This window comes from Lygodium microphyllum, chromosome 21 (assembly GCF_053477565.2).
Source record: "Lygodium microphyllum isolate KBCC chromosome 21, Lygodium_microphyllum_v1.1.10, whole genome shotgun sequence".
In the NCBI taxonomy this organism is placed as follows: domain Eukaryota; kingdom Viridiplantae; phylum Streptophyta; class Polypodiopsida; order Schizaeales; family Lygodiaceae; genus Lygodium; species Lygodium microphyllum.
In genome coordinates, this window is record NC_141155.1 from 66,267,387 (window position 1) to 66,282,282 (window position 14,896).

Below are 14,896 nucleotides of genomic sequence, written 5' to 3' on the forward strand. Positions count from 1 at the left end.
CGTTTAGAAACTCACATCTGCAAATGAGATATTGGAAGATACAAGGACCATGTAACAATCCAGTCAATCTCTAGATCTGAAACATGCTCATGTAATTCTTTATATGAGTGTATTTGACACAGCTTGTAGCAAAACCCTTTTTTTTTCCAGCCTCCCTCTAGAAAGCTTGGCTCCAGTAGTGAATACTATCTACTCAAAAGGCACAACTCTTAAATCCAAGCCCCTTGTTGACATACACATCTAAAGTGCCCAGGTTTTCCACCCAATCAACCAAAGGCTGTGTATACATAAAATTGACATGTAACCAGTCAGCTCCTGTCACTATAGCAGAACACTCTTCTCACCAAGAAAACCAACAAGCCAATCAAAATAAGTTCAGGAAAGCCAAAGGTAGTTAGCAACCACATAACTATAGAACACAAAAGACCAAAGAGTGCTGAAGATTAAATTCATGAATTGTACAAAACTCTTCATACACCCTTGAGTGATTTTATGTGATTGGACCATAACAGTGAGAGAATGATTACATGTTGAATTTCCCTACACCAATCATCAACTCCAGTTTCTCTGCGGCCCACTGTGACTACACTGAAGCCTGAAAGGTTTACAACCATACAATCTTTCCCAGGGTGAGGAATTGTAGCCTGGCACAAGTTCCAACCAAGCAACCCTGACTCAGGAAACTGTGCAACTTAACAGCTCACTTTCACTTTATACAAAGTTCAGGAGGTTTTGTAGAAAGAAAACATCAGGTGACAACTTTCAGCATAAACCAAAAGTCACCTCATGCTTGCCCTTGATGCAGCGGACAAGCTTCAGTGCATTAAGTAAGTTCAGTGAAAATGCTTCAATCATCAACTTCATCATGCAAACACCACCGCATGATATGAGATCTGCAAAACTGCTGCGCGTCATCTTTGCAACTATTGTAAATAATGCTAGCATATGGTACGTTACAGAAACCTTGACTTCTTAACTGGCGGGAGTAAGGCGTTTCTTTTCCCAAATTTTAGATGCTACTGCAATGGTTACCTTATCTCTCCACACTCATCTCAGATGCTTGGAGGTACACTATGCACCTGATGATTGTCCTGTCCACTCGGAATCCTGGCATGACAGTAAAACCCACTTTGTTTTCCTCGGCCTCCATACCAGGCACAACACTCTCCATACAGATAGGAGAGAACAGGGTGCCCCTCCTTGCTTGGAAGATGCTGGCATTGGGTTGGAAGCTAAATGCAAGCCTATGCACTAGCCAGACTGCCTTAGCAAGCCTCAAAAAATTCTGATAAAAATGACTGTTTGGATGGCTTCCTTCAGTGATCTGGTTTCTATGTTCAAAATTTCCAAAAAAGGAGGTCTCCATCTTGGGGTGAACCAGCTGCAGAAACTTCTTGTGGCAGAACTTTCCAAACATGCAGTCTGGATTTACACTAATAAGCTCCAAGGGATCAATAGCCTTCATGTCCATGTATTCATCAAAGCAATCTCGCCTATGCTTATCTGGATCCAGGATAGAAGACAGGCTACCAAATATGTAAAAATCCTCATTTTCAAATCCATTCCACATTTGCTGGCAGACATAAGACTCAAAGGCATACTTCCGGTGAGAACGCCTCGCATAGTTGATGCCCACTTCAATAGAATCAGATGCAGCATCAAGGTCCCATTGAGCAGCTTTCATGAGAGAAATAAGCAATTTTGTGAAAGATTTTGAGACCTCAGTTGCATGCTGAACTGCATGTTCGAGCAGCTGTGCATAAGGTGCGTTTTCAGCCAAAGCAGATGATGAAGGTCCTCCATTCACAGGAGAAGAGGCCTCCTTTGCCAGTCGTTGTTCCAACTTCTTGACCCTTTTCTCTAACTTCTCTCTCTGGAGGGTTGACTCCGCAAGCATATCCTTGAGACTCTCAACTTCTAGATTCTTCTTCCTAATCTCCACATGGAAATTGTTGATGATACCTTCATAAGATTTCAACAAAACTTCCTTTGGAGGATTTTGAGGCTGTTGAAATTTAGTCTGATCAGTGTAAGGGTCTGTAGGATCAACAGATTGACCAGAAACAATAGCATCCCTCTCAGCATACGACTGCTTCATCTCATAAAGTTTCAATATATCTGCAACAACAGCCTTGTCTGCAACCTCATGCTTGACTGGGTCATAAGGGGAATGGGCAGCTTGCAGTTGAAGGTACGAGCTCTTGAGAGAAGATATGGTGCCAAATATTTTGGTTACAAGGGTTTCCAGAACACGTACTTTGACAGCCAACAAGCTAGGATCTGGCAGGGTAGGAGGAGGTGATGGACTGTCAAAGAAGGAGGAAGATGAGGGATTCATGGCCATGGAACTTTTGTTGCTGTTTATGAAACCATACCCTCCATCCAGATCAAGCTCAGAGCTGCGGTCTCGTGATGCTCCACCTCCTGCTCCACCACCACTGCTGGAAGCCTCTCCTTCAGTGGTATTGGAGTCTTCTGAAACCCGTTTGTTTGATTGCTGCTGATGTTCCCATTGTTTAGCTAGACTGCTGGGTTTCCTCTTGTAAGCTTGAGCCATCTTCTGCACAAGCTCTGATAAGTTGGAAACTTTCTTAGGAGACTGAGCAGGGGAACTGGCCATGGTTCTAGCCTGCTTCCACTTAAGAAGCTTCAGGAGACAGAGAGTAGAGGGTTCTGTACTCTACATCAGCCTCTACTTACCTTTTGCAGACAAGTTGGAGACTTTCTTAGTAGACTGAGAAGGGGAACTGTCCATGCTTCTAGTCTGCTTTCACTGAATAAGCTTCAAGAGACAAAGTAGAAGGTACTCTGACATAGCGTCTAGTCATCTTCTGCAGACAACTTGGAGGCTTTCTAACGAGACTGAGAAGGGGGATTGGCCATGCTTTCACTGAATAAGCTTCAGGAGACTGAGAGTAGAGGGTTCAGTATTCTACAATAGCCTCTAGCCATCTCCTGCAGACTTAAGTTATGGTATAATCAAACCAGCAACCTCCCAAACGTGCTCTCAGGTGCAATCCATGTGCCGTTAAACATAGATGATAATGAAACATGTCATTGCAGATGACTGATCCACTGCTAAGCCTGTTTGAGGTACCATAACAGGATACTAAAAAAGTGGGTTTCCACGTCCAGGCACTTCCCAAATGAATGTTTGTTCAAGCTCAAGCTCATAAAGAGTCAAAATAGCAGAGGTTTGCAGATTTCCACAGGGGCCCATCTGGCTTCATTTGTCAGGTTTCAGCAGTAGTAGAGCAGGTTCAAGTCGAGTTGCAGACTTGCTGCTGTCAAGATCATTGAGCTTCCACCGTAGCCACTGTAACCTTAGTCTGATATTTCTTTAAAAATGAGCATGAAGAAGAACAAGAAGTTACCTTCTCGCAACCACCATAGTTAGCAGTGATCAGCCCTCTGCCTGCCAGTAGGCTCAAGCAAGCCCCAAACTTGAAGTGACTGCTCTGAACACGCCAATAGAGAGCTTCCAATTTGCCCACTCTATCAAGCACTTAGAACTTACTTGTATGCAAGTAAATGCAGACCCATAAATACAGCCGAAACAGAAGATAGTTAATCGCCTCTGTCCAAACAAAGGCTTATTATATCATTACTCTGAGCCAACCCTGCTTCTCAAACAGGTCAGCCATAAGACAACCCTGCATCTTACACAGTTCTACCATCGTCAACCCTGCTTGAAGGCTCTGGAATGCCACAGCCAGGATGAGCAGCTGAGAAGCCAATTAAATAAGAGCCTTTGGGAGGAAAACTCGCAACATAGCCAAGGTCTCGGCCTCACGTTTCTTCTGTGATACAGAGCGGCAACTAAAGAAGGATAGTCCAAGGGGAGTCCTTTTCCTTTCTTCCTTTTCTCGCCCTCCTTTCCCGTCAGCAGGAGGCCCCCTGCCTTTTCAACCATCACCCGCTGCTGCCCTATCGCCTCCATGGCAGCGCAATCTCCCAGCGTCGCTTGTCTTTTTTCGTCCTCCCCTTGTCTTGAAGCGCCTCTTATCTTTTTTGGGCCAAAGGGTAAATTTTCCCTCTCCATTTCTTGCATTTTCGTAATTGAAAAAATCTTCTGATAATGTGGCGTCCCACCACATTCCCCAAAGCACCAACATATGGCACAACACAGTGGAGACTACCACCAAATAGGTCTTCTAGAGCCAATACAAACATTGTGATTGGCAATTTGCTGGGTTTTTTTCTCGAATATTTTAGGTATTTTTCCTTGTAATGATCAAAAAATAGCCATAAATTTGGAGTATAAAAGAGTCTCATCTTATCGCATCGAGATATTAACACTCTTCGAAAAGCATTCTCTAGAGCCAATACAAACACCTTCACATTGGCAATTTGTGGGATTTTTCCTTGGATTTTTTAGGGTTTTGTCCTATTGTAATCAAAATAACCATAAATTTGAGGTATAAAAGAGTCCCAATTGATCATATCAAGACGTTACTATCGTGCCACTAGCAAAATTGTCCCCTATTCTAATGTATAGTAGGAGAGAGAGAGGGATTTGAACCGATTTTTTTTCTTTTATTTAAATTGTAAGGTTTCTTTTCGAATGTGATAATTCACTTAACACTAAACCTCAATTTTTTGTGAACATTGTACAAGACCACATTACATTACGTAATTCATGTCCCATATTCAAGAAAATACAAATTTATATGAAATTGGATCTTCAAATGAACATAATTTTATTTACAATTTCATGCATTTTAAGAAAAATCAAATATAAATACTGAAATTTCTCTCCAACCTACAATGAGATGGATTCATGAAAAACCAATTCCCTGACCTCATTCACTCCGCTACATCTAGATGCTACACATGAATGGACATGATCTAATCTAAACACCTCTCACATATAGGTCATGCAACCGAGACCTATCTATCGTAAGAGATTGAGCATCTATATTCACATGTGTCATTTGGAGCATATCATACCACAATTGTGCACCCAAGCACAACAGCAACGGGTTAGTGCTATGAGGCCTATGCGGTGGTTGGCAGAGGAGAGTATTGGAGACTGTGTATAAAAAAGTTTCTTTATTGTTTACTTGCAACTCTATTCACATTTTTTGTAGATAGAGGCTTTGCTTTATCTACTAAATGTCACTCGATGGCTACTTCTTTTGCTTGACTTTGATTTCTTATTGTTGTGCATAAAGGCAAATAGCAGTACAAGGATGTTCATGTGTCAAGAATCACAAGTGGAAACCTACAACAATGGGTATAATAAATGATCTTTTGGATGCCCACTTGTTTTACATTAGTGAAGAGAGGAGATACATAGATCAGAACTTATCTTGCATTGGACCGATCATATCGCGCACTAATTTTAGAAAAAAGATTTCCAAAGCACCCAATTGAGAAGGCTAGGCTTACATGCCTTCTCATCAAGACACGACCCTATGAGCTATAGCATGACAATTGTATAGGCTAAGATGGGACAATCTTTTGAGAGGCTATGTCTACAAGCATGAAATGCATGATGTGTTTCAAGAAGCACATGGAGGGATAGCAAATGGTCACTTTAATGGTGATACAACTAGAAGGAAAGTGCTTCAAGCACAATTGCGGTGGTCACTGTCACTAAATTGATTGCTTATTACGCATTCTCTATTTAATAAATTCATGTCAATAAATTAATGGCTCACTTTTCTTTTAAGTGTTGATGATGATCTAGCATGGCCATGAGACCATTTAGAGACCAATATTCCTAGTGTATCACTTAATGGGGTGATCAAAGCACTGTGACGAGGATATCTGGTACGGGCAGTACAAGTTATGAAGGGGGAAAGAAGTGTCTGCCAAGTGTAAGAGTGTACACAAGAACCAAGGAGTTACACATAAATGAAGATGGATTGAGTTCTAAGAAGAGGAAGTGCATTAGCATTGTGTTATGTATTTATGTGTGCATCCAGGGACGCCTAGGAATGTTTTACTTGTGTGTAATGAGCATTGCATTCATTTGGGATCATCCTCTCCCCTACAAGTCAAGGTTTAAGGTCTTTTCTTTCATTAAGAAAGACGAGAGAGGGAATTCTCTCACTAAGAAAGACGAGAGAACGTGATCCTCTGGAAGTGAGGAGAGAAGTGATTTTCTCTTTCTAAGGTCTAAAATGACACAAGCTTTTGTGTGGAATTCAATCTTAAGGTTGAGGCCCAAGGCAATCTAATGAACTCTCCTTATATATGACTCAAAGTGGTTGCATGGACCACAAGTTAAGAGTACAGTTTAAAAAGCTGTTTTTTTGAAAAATCCATTTTTAAAATATCTCATAATAGAAAAATGATCTCTAAAAATGGGCCGCGTAGGTTATCAGAAACGGCGAGATCTATAACTTTCGTGCTGGACGTTTTTTCATCCAAACAACACACAAAGAGATATCTCGAAATTGGTGTTGCAGAGTGGAACAACCACATCTTGCATGAGAGAACAACTCAACTATCTCTCCAAGAAGAGAAGCTCTTGAAAGCCTATAAAAGAGAAGGCTCTCTTTGGGTGTAAGGGAGGGGTGAAGGAAGCATCACTTTGCAAGTTCCAAGAGGAGAAGAGAAGGTACAAGTGCTGCGGAAGCCCTGAAATCAAGTGCTGCGGAAGCCCTACTGAAATCAAGCTCCAAGAGGAGAAGAGAATGTCCAAGTGCTGCGGAAGCTGTGTTGAAATCAAGTTCCAAGAGGAGAAGAGAAGGTGCAAGTGTTGCGGAAGCTCTGCTGAAATCAAGCGCCAAGAGGAGAGCCCTACACATATTGTGTAGGAGAGAAGGAGACTCAAGAAGGATCAAAAGGTGCCAACTTCCAAGTTGTGCAAGTGTTAGCCGATTGTACATCGTGCAAGGAACCGTGATCTTGTTTCCAAGATCTACAAGTAAGAACTAGCTTATGTGTAACGAAGGAGCTTGCTCCTTGTCAATAATATAACTCCACAAGGAGGGGGGGACTGGCCCATCTTCTAGTCCCTAGTGTGTTGCCACAATTTCTCTACCTCTCTCTCTACATTTTTCTTTTCTCTCATCTATTCTCCCTCTGTGCCAACATAATATTCACCATATATATTTTAAGTATATAAGAAAGTCAAGCATGTATCTCGGCTTTTATAACAGCCAATCATGTTTAAAGATGTGACTCATTTTGTAAAGCATTGTGATAAGTGCCATCATACCAAAGTATGGATTTGAAAAGATACAATGGAATTATCTCCAATTGTAGCTATTGGCCCTTTGAGAAGTGGGGAATAGATTTCATTAAACCTATTAGTTCGTAGCTCAATAATCACAAGTATGTCCTATCATAGTCACTATGGAGTATCTAATCAAATGGGCTATGGCTAGGGCCACAAGAAAGAAAGATTACAAAGCCATGGTGAAATTCTTATGGAAGTAATGATTTGGCTACCCTATCAAGATAGTGGGTGACCAAGGAACTCGCATCATTATGATATGACTGAGCATCTACTATCAATATTCATGGTTGCCCATAGGAATTCTTCCCTGTACTACCTTTAGGCAAATTTCCAAGTAGAATTGACAAACAAAATTCTTATTAATGTCATGACTAAAATAGTTTCTTTCTCTAGGAGTGACTGTGATAATAAACTCGTGACAGTTTTATGGGTCTATCACATGGAGATTGTGACATGTCAAACCCCATTTAGATTTACCTATGGCACATATGCCAATTGGATGCATGATCCCAAGTCTATGAATAGTAATTTGGGAATGATGGAAAGGCAACAAAACTTGGATAAAGCACCTTACTAAGCTTGAGCAATTATTTGAAACCCACATCTTGGATATGCATGCTTTGATTTGTGAGAAAGCAATATGAAAGGTATGGTTAAATAACAACATAAAATAAAAAAACTTCAAGAAACATGGTCTCATGTTGCTTTATTCCTAAATAAAGGAAGAAGTTATGAGCCTTGGACCATTCCAAGTCTACTTTATTAACATAACAACAATGTTGAGCTTTGAAACTCTAAGGGGAAGGAATGGGCTACATCAACAAAAGCCATATCACAAAGTACTATCCCCTACAAGGTTCTTAGCTTGAACCTCCAAAAAAAAATAATTTTAAGGCAATGAATGTCATAAAGATCAATCTAGACAATGAGAAGTTGGTGCTACCCACTTATTTTCGGGTCAACCCACCAATAAAGGAGCCAATTCTACTATATTCATATATAAATCTTGGATGAAATTTGATCAATAAAACTTGTGCAATAAATCCTAGAATAGCTAGTATGGGGGTGGATCATACTCCTTGCTAGAAAAGTGTTAGATTTTAATGGATATTGTAAAGGGAGTAAGCCCTAAAGTGGAAGCACAAAGTAGAAGCAAGAGCTATGGTAAATGAGCAAGATCAAGAGAGAGACACACACACAAGATGTGAGAACTCTAACATTCACAATGTGTGACCGGCCTTCCCTTTATTCAAATGTCACTAAAAGAATAAAGAATTAAGTGATAGTGATGGGTGCTCACCACCTACAATGTACATGTGTGTGGGTACTGTCAGTGTAACTAATACATGGGCAGTTAGGCACATGCAACTTTACCCCCAACAACCTCCCACTTAAAGGCAAATGTGCCCCTAGTGAGGACAGAACAAGAAAAACGTGACAAGGTACAAGTGTACATAGAGCACAATAGGATGAGGAAAGATGCCGTCTCATCCAACACCCATCAACTTCCTAAGAAAAGTAAAATGCCCTGACTGAGAGACTTTTAGTGAGTAGATCTACAGGATTTTGCTCAATGGACTTGTCCTCAATTACCTCTCCAATAAAGCGGTAATGCACCTCAATGTACTTTGTCTTCTCATGGAAGACCATATTCTTGCCCAACTGAATTGCACTCATAGAATTAGAATGCAATATAGATACCACATTAGTAATGCCAAGGTCTACCACCAAACAGCCTAAGCAAAGAGCCTCCTTGCAAGCATTAGTGAGGGTGCAACATACTCTTCCTCTGTAGTAGATAGTTCTATGCATTTCTGCACCTTGGACATCCAAGAAACAACACCTCTAGTAAAGATGGAAACATAGCCAAAGGTGGACTTCCTACTCTTTACATTCCCTTTAGCAAAGGTGAACATAGCCAAAAGTGGACTTCCTATTGTCTACATGTCCTATATAATGAGAGTTAGTGTACCCCATGACACTTGTATCCTAGCCACCATAATAGATGCACATAATTGATGTACCCTTCAGGTATCTCATGATACCCTTGAAGGCATCCCAATGCCATGTGCCAAGTGGCCATATACTATGCCGCAACTCCCACTACAAATGCTATGTCAAGATAAGTGGCTATCATGGCACATATCAAACTGCCCACTACAAATACATAGGGGATCTTGGCCATCCCAACCTTCTACTCATTAGACTGGACAATGGACCTAACTAACCTTCACACGAGAAGGTAAAGCATAGCCAATGGGCTTTTCATCCTATAGATGAAATCAATCAAGGACATTCTGGATGCACTCCTTTTGTGATAAGCAAAGGAGTCCCTTAGAGCAATTACGCCTAAATATATGAGGCCTATCACGTGTCCGTCATCTCAAAACTCTTATTGAACTGACCTTTCAATGCATCTAGCTCATTAGGAGCACTCCTAGCAACCAACATATCATCTGCATAGAGGATTAAAATTATAAGGCTGCCATTATGAGCCTTCTTTGTGTATAAACATAGATCCATATCACTATGAGAATATCCCTATGAATGCATAAGAGCATCAAACTTATGGTACCATGCCCTAGGTACCTACTTAAGGCTATAAAAGTCAATTAGCACACTAGTTGTTCCCTGCCAGGGTCTACAAAGCCCTTAGACTGCTCCATGTAAATCTTATCATGCAAGTCCCCATGAAGAAAAGTTATCTTGACATCTAGTTGATAAAGATCCAAGTCAAGTTGAGCAACCAAAGCTAGTACCAAGTATAGTCATCTTCATAATAGGAGAAAAGACTTCATCAAAGTCCATGCCATGCTCCTGCTTGAAATCCTTAACAACCAATCTAGCCTTGTATGCTGGCTTGGGGCATCCAGGGGTACTTTTCAACTTGTACACCCACTTGTATGGCAAAGCATACTTTCCACTAGGCAAACTAACCAAATCCCATACATGATTTTTTGTGGTGAGCCATACTTTGACTGTATGGCCCTCTCCCAAGAGTGACTGTCACCTCTGCACATAGGCTCATCATAAGTAAGAGGCTTACTAGGATCTATCACCATAACATAATCAATAGAGGGCACAAAATGCTCAGACTATCGTGTATCTTTAGTAGATCACCTCAAAATAGGATATGGGGCATGTACATCCTATGGAGCATCAAGGACTGGGCCACTGGAGCATCATCCACCACTGCTTTGCACGTTGTCGAGCTGGTTGTATAGTAACAAGAGGCTCCTCATGAAATATCACCCTGCATACCTCAATGGCATGCTCAAGCTACTTATGCATTTTCTCCTCAGGGAAAATAACATCATGGTTGCAAATAACATTCCAAGTTTGCGGATCTCATAGGTGATAGCCCATCTCACTTGTATCTCCATAAACAAGAAAGATGCATTTCACACACTTAGGATCCAGCTTGTCCTTGGGAATATGGCAGAAAGCCTCACAACCAGAGACATGCAAATAAGGATGGACCATCCCTCCTCTGTAACCTAATAATCAAGAGCAATACATGGGGATCGATTAATCAAGTGTACGGCCATAGTAACTGTCCTCAACCCAAAAATGTTGTGATAAGCTTGCATGGCTAAACATACTATGGACTTGCTCTTGAATTGACACATTTATATGCTCAACCATACCATTCTGGGATAGGGTGTATGGGGTGGTCAACTAATGCTTAATACCCCTCTCATCACAAAATTGCTAAAAGGCTTTAGAGACATACTCACCCCCCTTATCTGACCTTAGGTATTTTAGCCTATACCCAAACTAGTTCTTAACCAAAGCAAGCCAATGCTAAAATGTAGCCAAGACTTCTGATTTCTGCTTAATAGGGTATGCCCAAACCTTATGTGTATATCAATGAAGGTAACGAAATACCTCACGCCACCTAATGACTTGTAGGGCATGGGATCGCATACATCTGAATGAATAAGAGCCAAAGGCTCATCCATGCGTATCATACTAGACTTTTTATGCATATTACATGTCTACCTACCATATAAACAATGATCACAAGACCCAAAACACTTATAGTCAAGGGGCAGAAGATACTACAAATGGGTAAGCATTTTCAATCCTTTCAAGGACATGTACCCAAGGTGACGATGCTAAAGAGATATGTGTGGAACTGCATCCACTGCCAAAATATGGTCTCAATGACCAAATACAAGCAAGGGGTAGAGAGTATTGAACTTAGTACCACATGCAATGACAAGAATTCCCACGGTAATCTTCCATGAGGAATCACCAAAAGACTGCTAAGAGTCTCTCCCATGGCAGTCATTACCGCTCCTACCATTATTACCTCTAAGTATCAAAGCATGAGAGGTGCAAGAAGCATTGACATTCTTTCTATTAACCTCTTCATTCAAGAGTGCACCCTCTACATCCTACAAATTTAGCCCTTCCGTAGGCATGTTTACACACAAAATTGTGTGAAATGTATTCCATGATTAGATAGTGGAACTGAGAGAAACAAGGGAGGGAGATTATCATTGAATTCAATCCCCCATGAAGACAAATGGCTGAGAATGAAATGAAACTCATTTAAGTGGGCTGACATGGAAATGCCCTCCTTCATGCGAAGGTCGATGAGTTGCTTCAGTCAATTCAGAAGTAGAGCTTTGCTTGTCATAGAAATTGTGAATCTTATGCCATGAGTCCCATGCAGAGTGCCCATCAGAGACAACATATAGAAAACTTTCTTAGAGAGGGATAAAATGATTGTGGACATAACTCATCCAATTCAACCCAATCATTTGCATCAATATGTTTAGGCTTGACACCTTCATGTTTCAAAGGCTTAATCTGCATTTTATACACTAAAACTTGCCAGATTTGGGCCTTCCAATAGCTATAGTTGGTGACATCCAACATGTCAATATTAAAGATAGCACTACCGTTAGATTTGGCAACCATAACGGGACCAAGCAAGTACACAAAAGGGAAAATGGGCTACTGTAATAACTTGCAAATTAGCCCCAAAACCACTACCAAATCAAGCTAAAAGCAAGAGATATTGACCAAATAATGAGTTGTCCACAAACTCAATGCAAAAGAGTATCAAATGGAGGTGACTGCTCATATAAACAATGCAATAAATTGTAATTACAATATACTGAAAATAAAATATAGCAGTAAGAAATCAATGCCAAAAAAGGGGCAATTATTGATACAAGACAAACTGCAGCTGCCAAGGAATAGCTGCAACTAGCAGTGAGTGAATATGCAACTGGCATTGAGAATTGTCAAAGGATCAATGTGTCAGACTGTGATACATCCCATAGGCATAACTATCATGCATAGAGTAGGTCTCAAGGGTAACAAAAGAGACCAACCAAAGGCACAATTGACTAGCCAATGTCATGGAAGCTCAATACATAGCCAACCAAGATGCATACATCACTGACAAAGCATGACAGAGATAGGTGCCGGCCCAAAAGCAATGTTAGATTAGCCCATTACGCATCAACTACATACATAAAGCATGACAAGAGCATGGACATACCACCAATCCCACGGTCTCACTATAAGACCCTTAAGCTCAACTATTGCATAACCAAATACTCAATGTAACATCCAAGTGTCAAATAGCGGCTCCCACTAGAGCAAAAGTCAAAAGTAAAGCTCAAAACCTCATGTGATGAGTAGCATCCATACATCCAATTTCCAAGTAACAAACTTTAAGAGAATCAAACCCAATGTAGTCAGCAAAGCTTTTACTGTAACATCCAATGAGGTAAATGACAACCAATGTTAAGTGTCCAAGCTCCAAGATAGCTTGTTAGAGCTTGGGTTCCACCATATATTTGCTATTTTATACCTTAGTATTTGTGTGTGCATGTAGGCTTGAAGGTTCAACATATGTAAAGCAACCTTTATCTTTCATATGAAGTTTCTATTTGACATTCAGGCACCTTCCTGATGTTCGGGAAATTATATCTTTTGAGATCCTATGTGATGAGGAATGTGATCTTCTTCAGGACAATGCTGGATTTTGGTCACGCTGATGTCTGGTTTTATTACTATGTACATGTTTCCTGAATATTTACGATGTCTATTTCAAGTTATTTGATCAGGAGTGGTCGTAATGATAGAGAACTGTGTGATAGATTTGAGGATAGTAGATTTGCGCTGATGAATGTAATATGTAGTTCGTGTTTGCATAGTGTTCTTGAAGAATAAATGTGTGGAATGGCTATAAATCATGTCAAGAAGTTTCCTGCAGTAAGATAGTTGTTTCAGGCAGTCTGATGTTTCCCCGTATTTTCCGTTATGGTCTTGATAGGCCATAAAACTTTGGCGATCCTACTGGTTTCATGGGCAAAATTCTCATGATTTAGGCATTAGACATGGAACCAAATTTTTCATAACGAAAACTTCAAGATTTTTCAAGAATTCAAGGGGTTTTTGCCTTTTTAGCCAATTTTCTGCACTTCTACAAGTTGCAGGTATTAGGATATCCCTGCAGTCAAATTGTTTGAAAGAGGATATCTTGAAGTTCTTGTTCTTGAAGAATTCAATCTCTTCAAAAGTTCCAATGCTGTGGATTCGTTGCAGAATATTCAAGAATTTCAGGTAGTTACATGAACTGCAGGAGTTTCAGGCAGCCACCTGAACTGCAGGAATTTCAGGTAGTTACCTGAACTGTAGGAATTTTAGGCAATCACTTGAACTCTACAGGAATTTCAGGCTAGTTACTTGAATTATTGTAGGATGGAAATGACAGGCATAACCTAAATTGCAAGAAAGATGGGAGGAAGCTTGATAAACTTGAGAAGTCTGGTCAATAAAGGAGTTTCAGGAATTTTCAAGAAGTACCTATAAAGGAGTATTTCAGGCAGACTGAACTGCTTGAATTGTAGAAGTACCCTGAGTATTATAGGCTGAAGACCTATTACTCCATCATTGCAGAAGGAGGTTGGATCATAGCAAAGTGGATTCTTTTTCAAACTACAGATATGCTTCATTATGGGTAAATCCAAGAAGAAGGAAAAGAGATGCAAAGTTTGCTTTGAGCATGGGCATAGTTCCAAATGCTGTCCATATGTCCATGAGTCTTGTGAAAGTGGGAAGTCTTGCAAATATTTTTGCATGTTTGATCTATGTCAGTAGTTCCATGGTATCCATAAGAAGTTCTCTTTAGCAACCAAGAAGAGTTTCAGTTTAAGACTGGATAGAGCATGGGAAAAGCTGACTTCTTTTGAGACTGTACTTGATGATGCATGTGAATGGCATTATGATCATGAAGTCCAGAAGGTTAAGTCTTGCTTAAGTTTGAAGTAGGTTCAAAGATTGCTTATAGTAGTTGAGAAGCTCAAGGAAAAGTATTATGATGCATTGGATTTAGATCAGGATTCAAGTTCAAGTGATGATGATGATTGCTATCCTTTACCTATGGTTTTGCTAGAGATTGAGGCTGAGGGAGTTAGAGAGCACAAGAGCCAAAGTAGCCAAGAATCCTCTAGTGCCCTAAACCCAACACAGGAGCTTACCAATGGGAGAGTGGAGCATCACACACCTTGCATTGACAACTTGAAGGTATTTTCTATATTTTGGTCTTTTGCATACTGCCATAATCAATCTCGATTTACCTTTCTTGAAGAAGAAAGAATTGATGAAGTTATCATCAAGGGAGTTGATCAGTCTGTTGATCAAGAAGATTAGTTACATATTCAAGAAGATGTTGTTGTC

General features: G+C 40.4%; 1 protein-coding gene across 1 annotated transcript; it reads right to left on the reverse strand.

The window, feature by feature from the left end:
• Positions 1-414: 414 nt before the first annotated feature.
• On the reverse strand, positions 415-3,971 carry LOC148018091 (protein GRAVITROPIC IN THE LIGHT 1-like). The gene has a single exon (XM_087661473.1). It carries the CDS (start codon positions 2,618-2,620, stop codon positions 1,034-1,036), a length of 1,587 nt encoding a protein of 528 aa, XP_087517599.1. The 5' UTR covers positions 2,621-3,971; the 3' UTR covers positions 415-1,033.
• Between the last annotated feature and the right edge of the window lie 10,925 nt (positions 3,972-14,896).